Source organism: Onychostoma macrolepis, chromosome 24, assembly GCF_012432095.1.
Source record: "Onychostoma macrolepis isolate SWU-2019 chromosome 24, ASM1243209v1, whole genome shotgun sequence".
Classification (NCBI taxonomy): domain Eukaryota; kingdom Metazoa; phylum Chordata; class Actinopteri; order Cypriniformes; family Cyprinidae; genus Onychostoma; species Onychostoma macrolepis.
The window spans coordinates 11,761,169-11,782,050 of NC_081178.1; the positions used below are offsets into that span (position 1 = coordinate 11,761,169).

General features: G+C 38.3%; 2 protein-coding genes across 3 annotated transcripts in view; one reads left to right on the top strand and one right to left on the bottom strand.

The window, feature by feature from the left end:
• The window catches only part of flt1 (fms related receptor tyrosine kinase 1), a 33,841-nt gene extending 30,231 nt beyond the window's left edge, over positions 1–3,610 (top strand). For both annotated transcript variants that reach the window (XM_058764705.1, XM_058764707.1), the window contains one exon: positions 539–3,610. In XM_058764705.1, coding sequence (XP_058620688.1) covers positions 539–710 — 172 coding nt within the window. In that variant the 3' untranslated portion in view covers positions 711–3,610. The remainder of the gene's footprint in view (positions 1–538) is intronic.
• pan3 (poly(A) specific ribonuclease subunit PAN3) lies at positions 2,172–20,341 on the bottom strand. The gene is made up of 18 exons (XM_058764712.1): positions 19,478–20,341; positions 16,539–16,660; positions 16,325–16,397; positions 16,160–16,230; positions 15,424–15,568; positions 14,984–15,231; positions 14,068–14,172; positions 13,917–13,974; positions 13,432–13,593; positions 13,022–13,138; positions 12,524–12,625; positions 11,869–12,034; positions 11,394–11,481; positions 9,978–10,117; positions 9,644–9,773; positions 7,367–7,431; positions 7,122–7,260; positions 2,172–3,996 (listed from the first exon to the last, which is right to left on the bottom strand). The coding sequence occupies exons 1-18, from the start codon at positions 19,827–19,829 to the stop codon at positions 3,856–3,858; spliced, it is 2,424 nt and encodes an 807-aa protein (XP_058620695.1). The 5' UTR covers positions 19,830–20,341; the 3' UTR covers positions 2,172–3,855.
• Between the last annotated feature and the right edge of the window lie 541 nt (positions 20,342–20,882).

The following is a 20,882-nucleotide window of genomic DNA, read 5'->3' on the forward strand; positions in this document are numbered from 1 at the left end:
TTGCAATATTTCAAAATATTACAGTTTACCGTAAACATATTCAAAATTGTATTTCCATCTTTGTTGCAACAGTTTTGGAAGTGTCTAAAATGACTGTACCCATATGTACAAGTCATTGGTGTTTGGTAAAGAGTTTGTGGCTCAAGGTTTGCATTTAAAGTCACACCAGAGGTGTTCAGCTTGGATTGGGACTTGGCTTTCTGCTGACCAGTCAAGTTCTTCCACACTGACTAAATCAATCATTTCTTTTTGAACCTTGTACCTTATACACGGAGTCATGGTCCTGTTAGAAAAGAAAAGGGTCCTGTGCAAACTGTTGCTATTATATTAGAAACACACAATTCCCTAGAACAGCGTTATATGCTTAAACATTACAAGATTTGTAAAGTACTAAAGTAGTTAACCCTGTTCTTTAGAAGGGGGTGTCCCAATACTTTTGGCAATATAGTGTGTTAAAATGAACATGTGAAAAACAACCACTGAGTTACATGTATGTAATTAGTTACATAAAATGAGGTCACTGCCTTTTGTGTTGCAGGCTCTTCTCTAAAGGTCAAAACCAGCACATGAAGCTGCCTGCAAAAATGCTGCCTTGTATGAATAGCGCCCCCTGTTGTCTTCAGAGGGAGGTTCCTCCTGTGTGTTACTCGGAGAGGTGCTGCTCTCCACCACCAGACTATGAAGCTGCTCTCCTTTACCCCTGTTTCTAACACTTGCGTCAGCCAACCTGCCTGTAAACACCAGTCAACATCCGTTACCACCACCACAAAAACACTGCTTATCTCAACTCTTTTGCTTTCAGTACCTTATTGTGCGAGGTTTGTCCTGTCAAACCTCTGCACATTCCCACACCTCTTTACCCAATCAGTTTCTGTGATTTTTTAAATTACTGGTTAAAATTAAATTAGAACATTTTGAACATTTTTTAGAGCTTACACTCACACAAAGCAATTTTTAGCCAATTGTAATATTAACAAAAATTCATATGGAAATTTCCATTTTAGGAGTTAATTGTGATTAATCTGTAACTTCAGGCCTGGAAATTTCCATGTTTTGCACGACTTTTGTCTGCAGTGTTGCAACTAGCATTTCAGCGTTTTTGTTTTTAAACTCTCATCTCATATCTGTATACCGTCTTTGAAGCCACTGGTAATCTGTACCACTTTAGTTTTGTTTTAGTCACAGAGCAGCTAATATTATTTATGAAAAGCATTTACTACAATCACTGCTTGTAGGTACCAAATGTTTAACTGTAGAGCACATTTCATGTGCTGCAAGCCATATGCTGGAAAAGTTCACCTTACACTGTATTTATTTACATTCAACACCTTAATAGTAACCTCTGAAAATATTTTAATGGTGTATTTAATGCTGAAAAAGAACAAAATAAATTTCAGATCTAGAGCCAAAGCAATTTTTTGGCAGTCGCATGACTGCCAATGCACGAAGCCTGCAAATGAGGACAAGACTTTTTAGTTTAGGTAGAATAAAATACATTTTAATTGGAAATATATATATCTCTTAGCATTAAAAAAAATTGGGGTCAGTAAAAAAAAAATAAATTGACGATTTTTGAACAGTAAAATTGTGAAATATGACTATTTAAAATATCTTCTATTTTAATATATTTTAAAATGTAATTTATTTCAGTGTTAGCAAAACTGAATTTTCAGCAGCCATTACTCCAGTTACAGGGTCATATGATCCTTCAGAAATCATTCTAATTTGCTGCTAAAGAAACATGAAAACAATTGTGCTGCATAGTGTTTATGGGAAACCATGAGAATGTTTTCAGCATTATTCGTGTTCAAAACAGCATTTATATGAAATGGAATCTTTTGCATCCGATTCTTCTCTTCTGTGCTCTGACTTTCAGCCAAAAGTTGCAAACAAGTTCCTTTTTGCTGCTGTAGTTCATCATACTGTACTCAAACAACAATTATGCCATTTAAGAACAAACAAACAAGTGTTCTCTTTTATTACTCTTTATTAAAATACTGCTGTACACACAAATATTGCAAAAATGTGACAATAAACAAGAAGGGCATAAAACGTACTGGGATGGTGAAGGAGGATTTCATGTACGAGTGCATATGTATGTGTGTGTCTGGAGTGCGTTCCACTGAAAACTGGGTACATGATATGAGATCGGCCTGTAAAAGGTGAATTAATGTATGTGTGTGTGTATGTGTATGTGTGTGTGTGTGTGTGTGTGTGTGTGTGTGTGTGTGTGTGTGTGTGTGTGTGTGTGTGTGAGAGAGTGTGAGAGTGTGAGTGTGTGTGAGTGTGTGTGTGTGTGTGTGTGAGTGAGAGATTCGGAGAGGGATACGGGCTTGGCACCATGTCCACCAAGTATCAGTCGACAAACAAAAAAGAAGAGGGGAAAAGTACATTATTGAACTTGCAGCATCCTCAGCTCTGCCTGCTGTATCCTGCACCCTCTCGGTCCAGTGTGGCACACCCAAATCTGTGCTGCAAGTCCTGCCTTTTCTTTGACTCACGGATTGGGCAGTCACCAATGACAGGTCAGACACATTCAGTCATTGGCATATTCCTGTCAGGGATCAACCTGAGCGAATTCCAAACTGTTTTCCGGATGTTGTCACATAATTCATAGGTCAAATCATAGTTAAACAAAAACGAAACCAAGAGAAACCAATACAATCCCAACCGTCCTGCTGGGACTGGTCCACAGAGATCACACTAGTGAAGTGAGAAACATCCCATCATGCATCTCTGTACAACAACTTGGTGAGGAAAGGGAATGACAGTAACAACACAAGAGAGCTCTATACTGAGATTCACTATATCCAAACCAATACTAGCGTGGAGAGCGGGAAAATAAGAACGAATTAGGAAAAAGAATGACGAAATGGACAGAAACTTGGGATGCTCCACAACAGAGGCATAAGAGGACATTCCACAATGAGACAGAACTGGTTTCCCTTGCTAGCGTGGTCCAGTTCTTTGGTTCCTATCACAAGAGCCTGACTAAAAAAAAACAACAGAAACGACAACGAAAATGCATCCTCTCAAAATCTGATTTCAAAAAGCATCCGTAAAATGAAAAAGGATGTTGCGAAATTCTGAAATAAACGACAAGTTTACACAGCAAGAGGAGAGAGCACCCCTTTGTCATGGAATCCCCCCTCGACTGCACGCAACCAGTAACTTCCCCTCCCGCCTCCAAGTTGGCCAACTTTTAAATGAGTCAATACAGCAGACGAGGAGTGGCGGCACATTACTACTAATGCCACACATTCATAAGTGGTCAGTCTCATCAGTTTGCCCAACCCAATGGTTTGTCCCATCAGAGCCGAGGACTCTGATCACATGACCAGTGGTCTGTCCCAAATCGTAGTACCTCATTAAAAACGCGTGAGGAGATGATGTGGAAAAAAAACGGCGCTCTGTTTTTCTTCCATTTCATGTGTGAGGCCCCGGCCCTCAACGCACCCTGTGGGACACGCACAATCACTTAAAAAGGAACTTAAAATGTTTAGTGCATCCTCCAAAGAAAAAAAAAAATTTAAAATAAAAGCAGGAAGTAAAGTCTCTTATTTTTTGGACATTGTTCCCAAGTCTAAAAAAAAAAAAAAAAAAAAAAGAATTCATCGTTATCACAGCTCTCAGTTCAGTTCATAATTCTGTAGCTGCGGTGTTGTTGTGAAAACTAAAAAAATAAGCTTTAGAAAACAACTTTCTCTGGACAGAACAGTGTATCTGACTGGAGGTGAGCAACCAGCTGGCTCTGCCCTGGTCGTGAGATCATCATTCTGCACCTATGGTTCCAGGCTGTAGTGCAATGTGCTCTGTTTCAGGCAGTTCCAGCCCACTCTTGTGGATGGCTGGGGGTTACAGGGGGCCGTTCGTGGCGGCAAGCAGTTCCTGGAAGGTGCTCTCAAAGCAGCGCTTCAGGTCTGAGTAAGTCACCACGAGCACGCTCTTCTCATCCCGCGACACCAGACTGATCTTCTCCGGTACTCCAGCATCCAACTGCAATGAGAAAGTAAAGGAAGTTAGTGACAAAAATAGTGAATTGGTTAAACTAGCACAGCTGAAGTGATGAATGACAAACAATAGAGTTCCATGATAATGAATAAGAAAAATCGGTTACATTTCATTTTAAAGTTACAAATTATATACGTAATTTAAAATATATGCAATTCTACAATTAAGTAATATTAAATTAAAAACATGTACTTACTATAGGGTTACTGAGTAAGGATTAGGGTTAGTTGCTTGCAATTATACATCATTTACTGTTAATATTAATATAGTAAGTCCACGTAATGCAACAAGGACACAAACAAAATGCTACTGAAAATCATCAAAATCTGGTTTAAAATATGTTCTATGTTCTTAGAAATGTTGTTTTCATATTGGGTTTGAAAAACATTCACTATTTAAGATAAAACAATGTAACTTTAATGGCTCTAAAAATGTAATGTGGTGTAACTATCAAGACAAATTAATAACATTTTCTTTACACCATAAATACACGTGTATTCATCTTTTTTTCCCCCAAGGTTTAAAAAAATAAAAAATAAATCATGAATGAGTTCATAAATATCACATGACATTACAACCTAAACTAACCTTCCCTTGTCATAAGGTCAAATTAACTTATAAAAATACAACAAAACCGCTTATTAATGTTTTGAAATCAAAAACAAAAGATTGATAAAGATTTTATTTTCAAGTATTTAATTTTTTTAATGAGGCTTCTTGACAGTTTTTACTTAACCATCCCTCCAACAATATGAAAAAAGTTTAAATTCAGAAATTAAAAATGTTGCATTAAAGTAAATAAATGTATTAAAGTAATTGTATTTACAAGTTGCATTTTAACATAATTTTAAACAATTTAATAAATTGTTGACCCAGATATAACTCCAGATATAATATGAGCTCCAATTGACCTTAGCCAGGGTTCCTCAGATAGCGGATGAAACATCTTTCCATAGAAAAACCTGCATAAAACTGCTCCAAACTCCAATAAAAAGGCTGTGAGCTTTATATAGTACCTGTCATTGTAAAGACAAAGGGTGTTTCTCATTTCTTATTTGTGCATCCTAGTTTCCTTTCCTCGTGTCTTAGCTCCACCCCGTTAGGATATGAGGGAAGGGTGCAAGGAAAGGAAATGAGGACGGAGGAATCAAAGGATGAACATTGGAATATTCTTGACCACTCAAGTGTCACTTAAAAGCATCATCAGCTGCGCTAAAGGATCTGCCCTCATGTTGTTAAAGTTTGTTATTTAAGGCATTCATAAATATTAATAAAGCAAGATGCCCTGTTGAAATATGACATGTATGGTTTACGTAAACTGCAAAGGTAAAATATAGGGGTGCTCCGATCAGGATTTTTGAGGCCGATCACAGAAAGCAGTATCTGCCGATCCGATCACCGATACCGATCTTTTTAAAGCCTTCTTTTTATCATGTAGAATTATTTATAGTGATACTCCAATCAAGATTTTTAAACATTTATTCAGGGCCTGAATTTGATTTTTGAAAATGAATTCCCCTCTTAGGTAACTGTTGTGAGAGGATTTTTTAATTTGGAGGGGTGGAGGAGAGCATTTTTTAGATATTTTTCAAAAATATATATTTCTCACCTAAATGTTTGACCATGCACTGCTTTTCACACATACTGTGTATTTTTTTTCCGCACCCGTTAACTGATTAAAACGTTCACACTGCCCGCGTTTGCGGTCCGGCAGTGTGTTCCAGGAACGGTGGAAAAAAGTGACAGCGCTTTGTTCACGGTAAAAATTAACATGGATTGACAAGGAAATGTAGTAATTTCACAAAAAATAGATATAATTAAAGTCTACTGTGTTTCACAGGCTTTTTGGCTAGGTTTAAAACAAAGAAAAGTGCACTTTTAGATAAACAAGGCAACATATGCACAAGTGTCTTGTGGAGGTAGAAAACAAAAGTTCTTTAAGACCCGCGGGACTGTTTGTAATAAAGATTTACATTTAAAAGGCACGAGAGCAGACTGTTTCTGTCAGTGGTAAGTTTTAATTTAAAATATTTGTGATAGGCTAACACAATGTAGGCTGCTGTTTAAATGCGTTTCCACTTGCTTGAGCAACTTGATATACAAATCTATAGCTAAATGCATTTAATGTTGTTTATATTAAATTGAATTTAAACATGAATGTCTATGAATGATTGTGTAACTGTACTGTGATAAAAGAGTATCACTACAATGCTGAAAAAGCACTTTTCAAGTATAATAATGGATAAATTCTGTGTTTGTGGTAAACAGCCACGGATCAGGCGTGAACTGCAAACTCGTCCTATGTGAAAGCCCAATGAGTCCGTGCTGCTTCTGCACCGCATACATAACACACACGGACTGCATACGCACTGCAGATGAAGCATGTGTGTGAAAGGCATTATAGTGCGGACTCAATGTGATTTGAAGCCATTTGTGCATTTTGAGAGAGAGAGCGCACTGTGATTCTCTCATGCTGTTTGTGAAATTATGTTACGTTTCACAGAAACTTTTTTAAATTACTTTATAAGTTATTTAATTTAAAAATATTAATTGTACAGCATTATAATTATTCCACCTGCGCCGGACAGAGACTGAGACGGTGCCGCTGCATGTCTTGTCAATCTTCTCACGGCAGACTCATCATCAGCTAGAGATTGTTTTTTGAGATCGGCCTTTTTAGAGACCGCCGATCAAACATCCCAAAGCGATTATCGGCCGAGAGTGATCGGTAGCCGATCAATCGGGAGCACCCCTAGTAAAATATAAATATAAATTATTATGACAGATGTGAAGGGGGAGGAGAATTTGTGTGTCAGTTTTTGCAAAAAAAGACTTCCGCATAGAATACACCTGTGTATCCTCGCTCATGACTCCTCAGGAAGCCTCCCCACTCCTTGATCCTCGCGGTGCAATAGAGAATTGAGATGTCCTACAAGATGGCTGAGCTCGATTGGATAGGATGGAGGGCGAGGTGCGAGGAAACGAGGAGGGATATTGAGAAGCACCCAAAGTCTGTAAAGTATGTCCCTCACAGCCTTGTTTTCATTTGCATTCAATTCATTATGGTGTCTAACCTGACTACAGTCTCTGCACAAGATAAACAAGCTCACCTTATTGAGACAGGACACGATGTGGCTGAGGTCGATCCAGGGTGTGCCTGCCTCAGTTACCTGGTGGAACAGGTGATCTCTGAAGAGCTTCAGCAGGTAACGATCACCAGTCTCAGACCACGTCGGGTCCTTCTGGAACCTACAAGAATTAATATTACATGTTGAAGTGAAGCATTTTGAAAGCATTCTATAAAAGTTGCCATATCAGAAAGGTTTCAATACTTTAGTTGTAATAAAAGACTTACTCCGGTCTCTCGTTGATCGTTCCCAGTTTTGCCAGTAGGCGGAACAATCGCCCATTTTGAACCTCCTGCAAAATACAGATGCATAAGCAAAAATTTGTAATACAAATTTATTAGGATCGTTTTTGAATAACAAAAAAAGGTTATTTTTGGGTTTGCGTAAGTGAGACTTTGCAGATTATGAGAAGGGAAGTTAGAGAGGAAACCAGGTCATATTTAAACCTCTTTCTGAGTCACATTTGCTCTCACATCTGATGCAGCAGTGTCAAACAAACACAGGAGGCACGCACCGTTTAATATAGTAAGTCCACATTCTTGATGAAACAGGGGTTAAATGCAACAGTGCATGTTTTGTAGGTGTTTGTAAAAGAATGGTACAAAAAAAAAACAACAACCTTCGGTTGTTAATCTGATACTAGTGTTCAAAAGGAGGAAAGCAGAAGAGAGAACAGCTGAAACCATCCAAAATATCTACAGTGATCACACCTCCACCCCCTTCAGTGCAAGATCAGCACACACTAGATAATGGCATACGCATTTCTTTTTGTTTCCTAAACTGATATTGAATCTACAGCCTAGCTGTGACTCTGAATGGAAACTGACAAGACAAAAAGACTGACAAAATAATGCCTTTTTCAACCCAACTTTCCAGCAGCAACTTTCTATTCTCTGGCTGTCCGGGCCTCAAAAACAAACAGCACAGCATAACTAGTGTTGTTCAATAAAAAAAAAAATAAAAAAAAAGGAATGATTCTTTTGAGCTGGTTCTTTTAATGAATCGCAAATGAAGTCAGTTATTTGTTTCAATTAGTCTGACAATTCTACAGAATGAATCACTGAATCCATCAGGAATGATTAAAGGGAAAATTGTGTCATTAATCTCTTTTCCCCGTGTCGTTCCAAACCCGTAAAAGCTTCGTTCGTCCTCGGAACACAATTTAAGATATTTTGGATGAAAAGTGGTAGGTTTGTGACTGTCCCATTGACTGCCAAGTAAATTACACTGTCAAGGCACAGACACTGCCTGCGTCCCAATGTGCATACTATTCATCCTAAATTCTGTGATATTAGTGATTTTCAATACTATTTAGGGCAGATAGTGTGGATAGTACGCACATTGCGACGCAGGGAGAGTCTCTCTGTGTCAGCGTAGCGCCATTTTGGAGAGCATCCGATGGACGCAAAGTGCGTACACTATTCTCTGTCATCAGTAACGCATGGATACGTATTGTACGTTTATTTACGCTTTGATTTGAACGTAAACGGCGTATCCATGCGTTACTAATGACAGAGAATAGTGTACGCACTTTGCGTCCATCGGATGCTCTCCAAAATGGCGCTACGCTGACACAGAGAGGAGACGAATTGTTGAATAAATGTCGTTATTTTTATTTTCTTTGCATACAAAAAGTATTCTCGTCGCTTCATAAAATTCAGATTGAACCACAGATGGCAGATGGAGTATTTTGTCGAAGTTTTATTATACTTTTCTGTGCCTTGACAGTGTAATTTACTTGGCAGTCAATGGGACAGTCACAAACCTCCCGATTTTCATCCAAAATATCTTAAATTGTGTTCCTAGGACAAACAAAGCTTTTACGGGTTTGGAACGACATGGGGGTAAGCGATTAATGACCAATTTTCATTTTGGGGTGGAGTATCCCTTTAAAGAATCTTAATTAAGAATCTCAGAGAACTGCACATTTTTATTTTCAGTGACATCCAGCTGTAAATTAACCAATAAGTGTTTGTATGTAGGTTTGTGAAATGCAAGTCAATATCGCATTGCTGATTAAAAAAAAAAAAGGTGCAATTAAATGTACGTTTTTAAAAAAAAATAAATAAATATTTTCATTCATAATAAACTTCCTTAAATATTTACAAGAAACAGCATCATTCTGTTTGAAACACTAGTGTATCCACCTTATTTTTCAATGCGGAAGTAAGCTGTTTTCTATGAATTTGCGAGACTTTCAATTCATTAGATTTCTTATTATAGAGAAATAACGAGAAGAATATCAAAGAGCAGTAAATGGTAAAACTGTTTACGCTACAAACCAGTGTGTTTATAATTAAGACAATACATTAAAATAATAAGGTAAAAAAACATCTGTTAGCAGTTTCAAGCAGCATAACGAGCTGTTTTGTACATTTAAAAATACCAGGAAGTGAATGACACCTCAAGCCAGATACATTACATTTATAAATGCTTGCAGCCATTTACGCTTGTGCAAAAAATAAGGTGGATAGAAACTATAAACTTGAAACCAATTTAAATACCTTGGCCAGGTCCTCCTCAATGACATCATTTCTCATTTGCGAGGCATCGAGTTGAGTGTAAAATCGTGCTCCAATCATGGGCATAATGTCATTGACGCTGCGCAGACGGCTTTGTTCTGAGAGCAGGTACCTGAAGATCGAAACATGACCATAAGATGTGGCACCACATTCAAACTAATGCACAAGTGAGAATGTATGAGTGCACGAACATGTTATAACTAGTCATGTTATAACAGGACACATACAGAACCACAAACTGTCATATGTCATAGTATTACCACTTTGAGAGCATTTAGGTTATAAAAATGTGTGTAAGAAAGAGATAGAGGCCCACAGAATGAGGTTCTTGAGGTCAGAAGAGTAGTTGATTGACACCAGCTCCATGGCCTTCTGCAAATTTTCTCTCTTAATGCCAGCTAGAGAGTTACACGCCAGAGCCAACACCACCTTCCCCAGGGAGATGAGATCTGCTTGCTGATGGACACAAAGAGGAACAGCAACTGATGAAACTTAGAGTTTAGACCCAAAGTGTGAAACGACAGACACAAGACAAAAAAATAAATAAATAAAAAGAGAGAAAAAAAAAAAAGGTTGCACCACAACAAAATATCCTTCAAAACCCATTGCTAGTACAAAGAACTTCATATCAATATTAAAGTTGTGTATAGTCACAGTCATGAAATTCTGGCAATTAACTGCCATAAAAATAAATGTGACTAATTTATTAGTAAAATGTTATAAACACCAAAGTTTGGGGACACCAAGACTTTACAACTTATTTTTTAAATTATTTCTGTTTCGGATGGATGCATTAAATCGATCAAAAGAACCTTTTTAGGACATTTTGAAAGAAAAGCATTTATTTGAAATTTCATTTACCAAGCAGCGCAACTGTTGATAAACACTGATAAAAACTTTCCTTGAGCACCACATCAGCATATTATGGCGCTTTTCCACTGCATGGTACGGCACGGTACAGTTCAGTACGGCTCAGTAAGGCTCACTTTTGGGGGGTTTTCCACTTGGTACAGTACCTGGTACTTTTTTCAGTACCACCTCGACCGAGGTTCCAAGCGAACCGCACCGTTACCAAAACGTGACGTGACGTGTAAACTCTGCTGATCACTGATTGGCTGGAAAAAATCATCACTGCCTGCGTCATTAAACTTGTGGCACGAGACACCACAGACTCGGCTAGATTTAAATCAGCACAGCCAGCGAAGGATCGAACGCAACTGTTTTGAATGAGTGCACTTTTCTTTTAACAACCAAAAAATGCTGTTTCGTTGTCTGTTGAGGAAGTACAGATTGTCCTCTCGTTGATAGCCGAGGAGTGGATCCAGCGAGAGCGTGATGGAGCGACGCGGAATGAAAAAGTTTTTCAGGAGTCACGGCAGTAGAGGCAGCGCAACTATAACGACACGTGAATAATCCCGCCCACTCTAAAGCGGTACTAAAATGCAGTGGAAACGACAAACCGAGCCGAACTGAGCCATGCCGTGCCGAGCCGAGTCGTACCACGCAGTGGAAAAGCACCATTAGAATGATTTTTGTAGGATCATTTGACACTGAAAACTGAATCAGAAATAAATTACATTTAAAAATATACTAAAATATAAAAGTTATTTTAACATGATAAGCATAAGAAACACGGTAGTGTAGCAAAATCTGATTAAATGATGATGCACAGTCAAATTATGTATGTGATGGGTGTAACACTGTGTTTGGGTGTAAAGGAGATGTTCAATACCTGGTACTGGGGCATCAGCGCCAGGTGGTTGGTCTGACTATTGTCAAATGTTAAGACATCAAACAATCCTACACAGTTGACTCGTAACCTATGGAAGAGAAACAAACATTTAGCAGTGTCGTGTCTGCATGTTGGTTATTTGTGCAAACACTGCTGTGAGAATATACATAAAGGAAGAGCAAAAATAATCTAACAGTGAACTTCTCCATTCACTATTTATGGCTAAAAAATAAGAACCCCACAGAACACTGTGGTTTGACTGTCCCTCATTTCATAAGTTGGTTAACTACAGCAAACTCTTAAGAAGATTCAACAGAACTGTGCTTTGTCTTTAACAGTTATTGTATTGGTTTGCACGGTTAGGGTAGTAGTTCAGAAAAAAAAGCAAATTTGCAAAACTACCCAATCAATTAACGTCCTGTGGTAACATGAATGTACTTCTGGGTTTAAATGTGCAAGATGCATGTGGCTATACCGTGTCTTTCCAGTGATGAGGATCTTACTAGGGTCCATGACCCTGCAGGCCAGCCCAGCCGTGTGAATGGTGCGAAGTGCCGAGCTCAGCTGGACAATGTAGGCCCAAATTAGCGACTCTGGTAACAGGCCCGCATGTTGCCGTGGAGGAGGGAGCTCATGCTGCCCTGATAGAAGAAAACTGAAAGTTATTTCTCAAAACCAAAAATTTAAATAATTCTAAATAAATAATATAAAATTAACATTGCAACAATTAACACACTAACTAAATGTCTGAAGCATCCTGTAATATGGTAGCTGACAAATAAACAGGAAATTAAACATGTGACTGGTTATTATAATATATTGCTGTATTTTAGCCCATCCTGATAACAAACACACGTTTTATGGTTTGAGGCTACACTGTGGTTGATGCAGCCGTATGCGCTGCAGCTGTTTATAGCTAAACATCATCCCTGGGTTTTGCTTCCTCTGTCAGTCTTGAGCTTGCAGGTACTGAACCCACCTGAGGCGGGATCGGTTTCAACCACTCCTTCCTCTTTCCACGCTACATATTCACAAAGACGCAACTGCCAGCAAGCATTTGACGTACTCTGTATCTAACGGCTGCATCCTCACACACACAAACAGAAACAACAGAGCAAGAAACAACTAACCCCACTTTCTCTTTGTGAAGTAAGAATCTGCTGCCGGATCGTTGAAGTGCCTGCTGAACATGGTCTCCGCCCCCGCATGGAAGTCATAGGAAAATACCAGTGCTGCAAAGGATAAACGTGATCATATGAAAAGACTTCAAAGGGTCAATGACACGAACATACATGATAAAGAAAGCTTTTAAAAAACTAGTTCAAAAAAACATTCCTAGTCCTCCTTTGAAAATCATTTATACTATTTAAAAAAAAAAAACATGGTTTAATAAATTAATGACCATTTTTGCGAAAAGATTTTTAAAGAAATAAACTATACTAAAGGTTTTTTTTTTTTTTTTTTTTTAAAGAAAAGAAAAGCTCTTTCAATTATTTTTTCTTCAGAAATTCATCATTTAAAAATGTCTCAGAGCAGAGTTGTGTTCCAAGTAATTGCATTTATTAAAAAAAAAAAAAAAAAAAAAAAAGCTTCATTTCACTGACACACAAAAAAAAACCTATTCGTACAGTGGTCTCCAAATGCTTTGGTGGTGAAGACCTCTCGGAGGGTCACAGTATTAGAGTGCTGAATCTTCTTCCACATGTCTACCAGCATCATACACTTGGTGTTGACCAGCCTGAAGCCTGTGAATGCACAAAAGGACATTTCTAAAGTTACACTTGGGTATTAAACCAAAAAAAACTAAGACACAATGCGTTGTTGTGCTGCCAATAGTTCTCCAATTTTTAGAGATTAGATCTAGGTACTTTCATTACCATAAGCACTTTAAAACCATACTGAACTTCAAATGATCTAATTTTTAGTTAACCAAATAAATAATGCCATTGTAAAGAACAGTGACGTAAAAATGGAATTCAAAACAAATGTGCAAACTCCCTAGAGGAACAGCTGTACATATAAATACTTTATGCCTCACCATGTATCCTCCTGAGGCAGTAAGGCAGGTCATCTTTGCTGTTGACTGCCTTGTAACAGGAAGTGATGTAACTGAAGTTGCTGGTTTTCTGAAGACGGTTTGGTGGGGGAAGGGGTTCCAGGGGAAAGAGGCTGTGGTAACTGTCTACCTCAGATGGCACTCCTGAAGGAGAGATGGAACAGATTTCAATCATCCAACACACCTTTTCTTACACACATATGCACCAAAATAAACACTTGACTATATAGAAAGAGAGAGAGAGAGATGATAGAGATGACACAAAGGTGGATAACTACGTAAAATGCTTTTCAAACCAATTAAAAATGGCAGACAGACAAAGGATGTGGTTTTCTACTTAGACAGCAGGTGAATCCATATGCTCTGACCACAAAACAGACTTTATAACTGAACAGTAGCCGTCTTGTCCATTGAAACCAAAACACTGTTGACATGTCATGCCAACACAAGACAAACCACATCCTTACCAGGGTTCTCAGACTGATCTATCTGTGCCATCGTTATCAAATGCCTGTTAATCAGCTCCTACAAACAAGGACAAATAAGTGAAAAATGACAATCAACAACCAACTACTAAACAACACTGGCTAACAGATGAGGGCAGAAATGGCAGATTACCTGTCTGAGTTCGTCAGCCATAAAGAAGGATGGTGCATTGGCTTTTGGCTGCATGTATGCCACATGAGGTGCCGTTTGCGGATACATGTGATATGTTGGGAACACCTGAAAATGCGAACAGCACATTGGATATTTTAGGTAAACCAGGTAAAGGCAATAGGCTTGTTTGAGATGTGCCTCGCCTCGCATGAAATGTAGGCGTCTGCAGTGAGGGGAGGAGTGAAATAAGCGCAGTCAAGACGGACAGTTCTGCCCTCTCGAAGTGGAACAGATACCTACGAGATCAAAGGCGGATATCGCATTATTCTCACTCATATGCTGTGCTGCTGATAAACATGATATCATTTCAGTTCTGTTGCTTTTATATGAATATAAATATGATGAACAAGACAAAAAGTGATTGCTATTTAAGTCCATACGAAATGCGTATTCATCACCCATTTCTACTTTAATACAAACATGTATTTAAAATTTTTATATATGGTGACAACAATCACATATCTCACACAGAGATCTCACTGACATAGTGTTTGGTAATATTTGTGCAGAATTTAAATACATAATCGCATGAAATCAGATAAAATAAAAAACATTTTAGAAGAGAACGCAGCATCACAGTTGTCTGAACCAATGAGCATTAAGCTGTGTCGTCAGTCAGTCGTTTCCCATCATGCTTTTGATCAGCACAGTCGGTGGAGAGCAACTGTGCTCGACTGCTCAATCCGACACTGCCGCCTCGCTGTCGCGAGAGTTTTTTGGTACACGTCAGCATGACATCAGTGCAAGTCGGACGTAACTCGGACACTTTTCTAACCGGCACGCATCTCGCGGTGATCAGTTCTGTGCAGATTTTGCTCATCTCAAACAAGCCTAATAATAGCACACAGCAAAGTCTGATTTACATGATGGACCATACCATTCCAGCCAAGGGAGCAGGGGTGTTGTCGGTATAGAAGTAGGTAGTACCGCCCACGGTCTCCTTTTGAATCACGTGGGCTCCGCCTCCCTGGTCAGACGCAGTGGTGGGCACCATGTAATTGGCTGGGTTGGGGTTGGGGTTGGGGTTGGGGTTGGGCGTGTGACTGCGCCGCCGCGGGGCTGGGGACGTGTGAGGGGTGATTTTGGGGGAGTGAAGAGGAGAAGACCCAGCAGAGAGCGACATACCTGTCCAAGAAACCAGATATTCAAGCCTAATTAAAAACAGAGTACCCTGACCAGATTCACAACCTAAAAGATCACACACGTTAAAAGACTGAATAGAAATGCTAAACTAAGAAAGGAGGTCTAGCAAAAAACAAAAAGGACAGACAGAATGGCAGAACACCAGGTGGTACTTTCTGGGAGTGAGTCACTGACCAGGTGCAAGAGCAGCCGCAGTGGAGCTGCTCAAGCCAGGATGAGGGAAGATGGGGGAGGTGAATGCTGGCACGGTCGTCTGAGACATGGAGGCCATCCGTGGGGCCCCTTTAGGGACAAACTCACTGGCTGTGGGGTTAGGAGCCTGAAAAAGAACCGCAGATACAAATAGAACCATAATGTTTTCACTCTGGCACTTTTAAGAAAGTAACTTTTTGCACTGTGATCTTGGTATTGGCACAACTTTTTCCAAGTTAATGTCTTAATGAGCTAATGTCTCAAGGAACACCTGTATCATATTCCAATCAAGACTCGTTTCTTAGGGCAGGGGTTTTCAGAGTGGAGTTGGTTTGTTTGTTTGCTTGAAAAAAAATCAATAAGATTACAATAACTAAAATAAATTATAATTATATATATAAAAAAATAAAATAAAGTTATATTAAAATACATATAATTACATAAAAATTCATGCGGAAAATATAAATACACAACTTTTCTTTAAGGTATTTCCTGTGCAAACTCTCTAAAAGTTAAAACACAGCATGATGTCATCATAGTAATTAAAATTCCACTGCCAAAAATATAATTTTTTAAAACTCATTAATCGACTAGTCAGTTGTTGGATGATTAGTCTTATCAAAATTGGTCAAGAAACCTTCTTGAAAGATGTCAGAAATACAAGTGATTCTTCCATTAGCACAATACAAAGAGCACAAACTGACATGTTAAACCTTACCTTTCTCCTTTGTGATATGCTCAAAGCACCAAAATCACTGAAGAGTGATGATGTTGGGGAATTTACTGGATCTAAAAAGTGGAGCGGACACATAGAAAAGGTTTTCAAATCTTGCCATGACAGCTTTATTCCCACAACAAAAGTTTCAAACAATTTTTAACTCACCATGTGTGCTGTGGCTGAAGCTCTTGGCACCATCATTCAGCAGACTCGGAGAACTGCTACTGCTGGTCATCCTCTAATAACACAAGCAACCATCAACATGTGAAGTGTCCCATTATGAATCACCACTGTGTGCTCCATTTGACGGACCCAGTTGCTAGTATTTTCTTTTGGTTTCCTGTTTTTCACCACACACAGGCACTAGTGGTTATGTTACCTGCATCATTGAATATTTGGACTCTGCTGGGCCTCCAAACCCATTGACCCCAATAAAGGTGCTGCTGAAGTACGAGTTGGTCAGACTGGCATCATTCAGAGCACCTCCCTCCATCCCAGGGACTGCAGTGAAACAAAAACACATGTGAATCCTTTGTTTACACACAGTATCTTACACAAAGTCCTATGCATGCCTTTTTTTAAACTAAATAAAATAAATAATTTATGTGACTGTGAATGGTTGCACCAGTGAAAGGTTGCTTCAGTATATTGTTTTAAAAGATTAATGTGCTCTCCTAAAAGCAAGTTCCACAGAATTTCTCCTAAATTTCCACTAAAACAAAGTCTTAAGAGCTGCTGGACATCATCAACTTTACTGTGAAAATGCAGTCAGACTCTTCTAAAGCGTCATCAAAACACTGGCAAACATGATGTTTGCTATTGGGTTAGTTTATAAAGATGCTTCAATCTCGCCTGTGAACAATGGCAGGTCTCTTTCTATGGCAAGTCATTTAACATTTATCCATTAAAACTAGTATCTATGCCACTGTCACTGTTAAAACATTCTTGCCACTGAATTCTGTGGAGATGCGTGTAACTACACACTTAGTATGTATTCCAATAGGATGAGTATCTTTTTTAAAATCCTCACTAATTATTATAACTATTAAACTAATAACTATTAATTTAATACTATATAGTATTTATTACTTATGACATTTAAATTTTTAGTACCCATTTATGAGACACCATTATCTATCCCATCTGTCACTAGTATTTATTACTCCACCTATTTCACCCAACCTCTTTTTTCTACCTGTCATATGTACTAACTAACCAGGGGTGTGTTTCCCAAAAACCATCACTAGCTAACTATGATGGTTAGTTCCATTGAACTCTAATGGTAACAACGGAACTTGCAACCATAGTTGCTTTTGGGAAACGAACCCCAGAACAGCAACTGTACAATTCTATAAAACTATTACTAGAACGATTAAGAAAAAAATTACTTGTAACAACTGGAATACAATAGTATCTGGATGGCAGGCCTACTACGGTCAACTCGTTTAGCACTTGAAAAAAATAGAACTACGGTGCCCACGAGGTGACATGTTCAGTTCACTTAGTTGTGTTGTGGCCACGAGATATTAACTCGTGGGAACGTGATATTATGTCCTTATGTCGTGGCCTCGAGATGCTATGTTGATGGAACAACATATTTTTTTCGTGGCCACGAGTTCAATGCGTAAACAAACCTGCGTGACCATAGCAACCCGGGATTATCAGATATTATCATAAAACATTTTTATTAACATTAAACATTTAATTTAATATTTGTATAGGCTATTATTATTATTATTACTACTACATTAACTTATAGGGTTATGTTTTTATATTTGTTATATATGCTTATTTCCCCTTTCAATTTGTGTATCGCTTTACCTAGTTAACGTTTTGTGTAATTATGCTATATTTGCCAGCCTACCATATATTTTGCAAATACTGTCAACGCTTGACAATTATGCCAATAAAGTTTTGACTTTATGATTGTATTTATGCCCGTGTGTGATGATAAATGAGCGTGTTGTGTTTTCATTTACAAATGAAATTACGTGAATGATTAATTCCTCAACGAAACACTATATAGTATTTGTAATTATGGTCTATTACTTAGCAGAAATAAAATGAAATATAGCCTATGTTAAATTTAAACTGCATTCCAGTAAAAATTCCAGTCAGCATAATTAAAGCTTTATTGCACGTCGAGCATTTACAGTAGGCTGTTATTTACAATTCAGAACGTTAAGTAAAGAGATCAAAATGAAGGGAAAAAACGAATATCAAAATATAATCAATAACAATAGGCTAATAATAATAATAATATACAAATATTACAGGAAAAAGACTATCAGTTAATGGATTTACAAGACTGTGGGATGGATAAAAATGTTTTCTTGTGGGCCTATTTTATTTTATGCACTTTATGTAACATTTCAGGATAAACTTCATTTGAATGCTGACTATGGCACTTAATACAGTCCGGTAGCCATGGTAATAGTTTAATAATGTAATTTCTATAATAGTTAATATAATAATTTCTTAATTCTAAATTAAATATTAATGAATCCATCTCTGACAATCCCGGGTTGCTATGGTCACGCAGGTTTGTTTACGCATTGAACTCTTGGCCACAAGAAAAATATGTTGTTCCCTCAACATAAGTAGTCGTGGCCACGACAAAACTAAGTGAACCAACCATGTCACCTCACGGGCACCATACAGAACAGATACTAGTAACTATTAAAATAAGTACTAGAATAAGTAGTAGTGTCTCATGATGAGTATTTGCATGTGAAATTGTAAAAGATAGTAGCAAACTCCAGATTACTGGAGTATTGCTGTAAAACTAGTGTGTCGCTTAGTCTTAAAAGATAAATGTTCTTCCAGTTTTATGACGAGTTACAGACCAATATTAGAGGTGCATACTGCAACCTACTATATTGGAGTGTGTAAAATAAAGTGTGGCTTTATTGATCTCATTTTGTATTCTTCTAAGACCAGTTTCATGCAAAATATTCCTTAGTGCCTTAACAACTTCCCATTGAGAATGATCTAAGATAAATATTAAAATGGCTTGCCATACCTATCAGTTAACAAATACTAAACTTATGCATTTGGAAGAACACTTTCAAACCAGCAAAAACCACGTAGAGTATTAACTAAACGCCTTTGCTTCGGTTGTTCAAGTATTTTCGTCTGTCGTTTCAAAAGTGCTTGCGCGCTGTGGAGTAACATGTTGATTTCCCGTGTTTTTTTGGTAGCGAGAGGTAGGCCGCTGAATCCACGGCCTCGATTTAAACAAAAGCCGCCGTCTAGCCCCATAACCGAACAGCAACAACAACAGAGGACAGGATACGTTAGGCCTCAGTGCAAACTTACTGGACAACAGATGTCCCTCCGGAGCTGTTCCCGCGGGACCGAGAGAATCGTTCTTTTTGGGAACGTTTGCCGGAGCACCGCTGGCCGCGCTATTTCCGAGCACGTATCCCGCCGCCGTCACTGCTCCTCCGGCGAGAGATAAAGAGACGGGGCTTCCTCCTCCGCCGCCAGCACCTGTACCACCACCGTGCAGAGAAAGGCTCGCCATGGACGGGTCCTCGTGCAGAAACTGGCATTCATCTCCGTAAAAACAAGTCTTGTCTTTCGCATAATAACGGCAGAATTTTACTTTCACACCGGGTATTCCGACACCCCCGAGCGGAGCAGCTGAAGCTGGGAGTCCACTGTTCATGGCACCGCTGCTGCTGCTGCTCCCGCCGGAAGACACTCGCACATAGACTCGAGATATTTAGCAGCAGTATATTTTAAAACACTTGAGAAACAATGAGCACCTTAGTGGACGTTTAGCAATAAAATCAACCTCCTCATCGAGCCAGATGACTAGTCAGCAAGAGCCACACTTTTGTCGCCATGTACTGATACTCGTTATCGGGGTCCATAGCTGGCCTAGTCCATCAGCCTGGCGTTTGGCTGGGATCATGCTGTTGTTGTTGTCTTCTGTCTACACTTGTTCAGCTAAGCGCTAATAGCTCTGCTGTGCATGCTGGGTACGACTGCAGTTCGCATAAGGAGTCAGTAGGGGATTCATTTAAATCATAAAGCACATATCACAATCATTGATAATAATATATTGACATTTACGATTTTTGATAAAATGTTATATTTTTGTATCTTGAGCTTAACTGTTAAACACAGGGAATTGGAATTTAAGTGTTAAAAACAGGGAATGTTACTTTGCACCTTTCATATCGTAACTTAAAATGTATTTTTTTAATTAATTTGGTATTTATGTGTCAGTATGTGGTTTTAATAGCCTAAATTACTAATCTGAGATGTCTTACAAAGACATTTATTATTATTATTGTTGTTGTTGTTATTGTTGTTATTACTACTACTATTATTACAATTATTATCATGTATACATTTTCCTATTTATAAGTGTCTGTAGATAGATAGATAGATGGATAGATGGATGTACATTACATTTAGTCATTTAGCAGACGCTTTTATCCAATGAGGACAATGGAAGCAATCAAACTCAACAAAAGAGCAATGATATGCAAGTGCTATAACAAGTCTCACTTAGCTTAACGCAGTACACATAGCAAGGTTTGTTTTTTTTAATTATATAATAAATAAAAAGAAAATAGATAGAAGAGCAAAATAATAGAGCAAGCTAGTGTTAGAGGCCTTTTTTGCTTTTGTTAATTGTATAATAAATAAAAAGAAAACAAATAGATAGAATAAAAAAGTTTAGAGAAGCTAGTGTTAGTTTTTTTTTTTT

Excerpts from the sequence above, each read along its gene's own strand:
- pan3 (XM_058764712.1), bottom strand. The coding sequence starts at position 19,829 with ATGAACAGTGGACTCCCAGCTTCAGCTGCTCCGCTCGGGGGTGTCGGA. Across the intron at positions 16,231-16,324 it reads CTTCAGCCACAGCACACATG|ATCCAGTAAATTCCCCAACA; the intron begins GTGAGTTAAAAA and ends TCCACTTTTTAG. Across the intron at positions 13,139-13,431 it reads CTGCCTCAGGAGGATACATG|GCTTCAGGCTGGTCAACACC; the intron begins GTGAGGCATAAA and ends GTGCATTCACAG.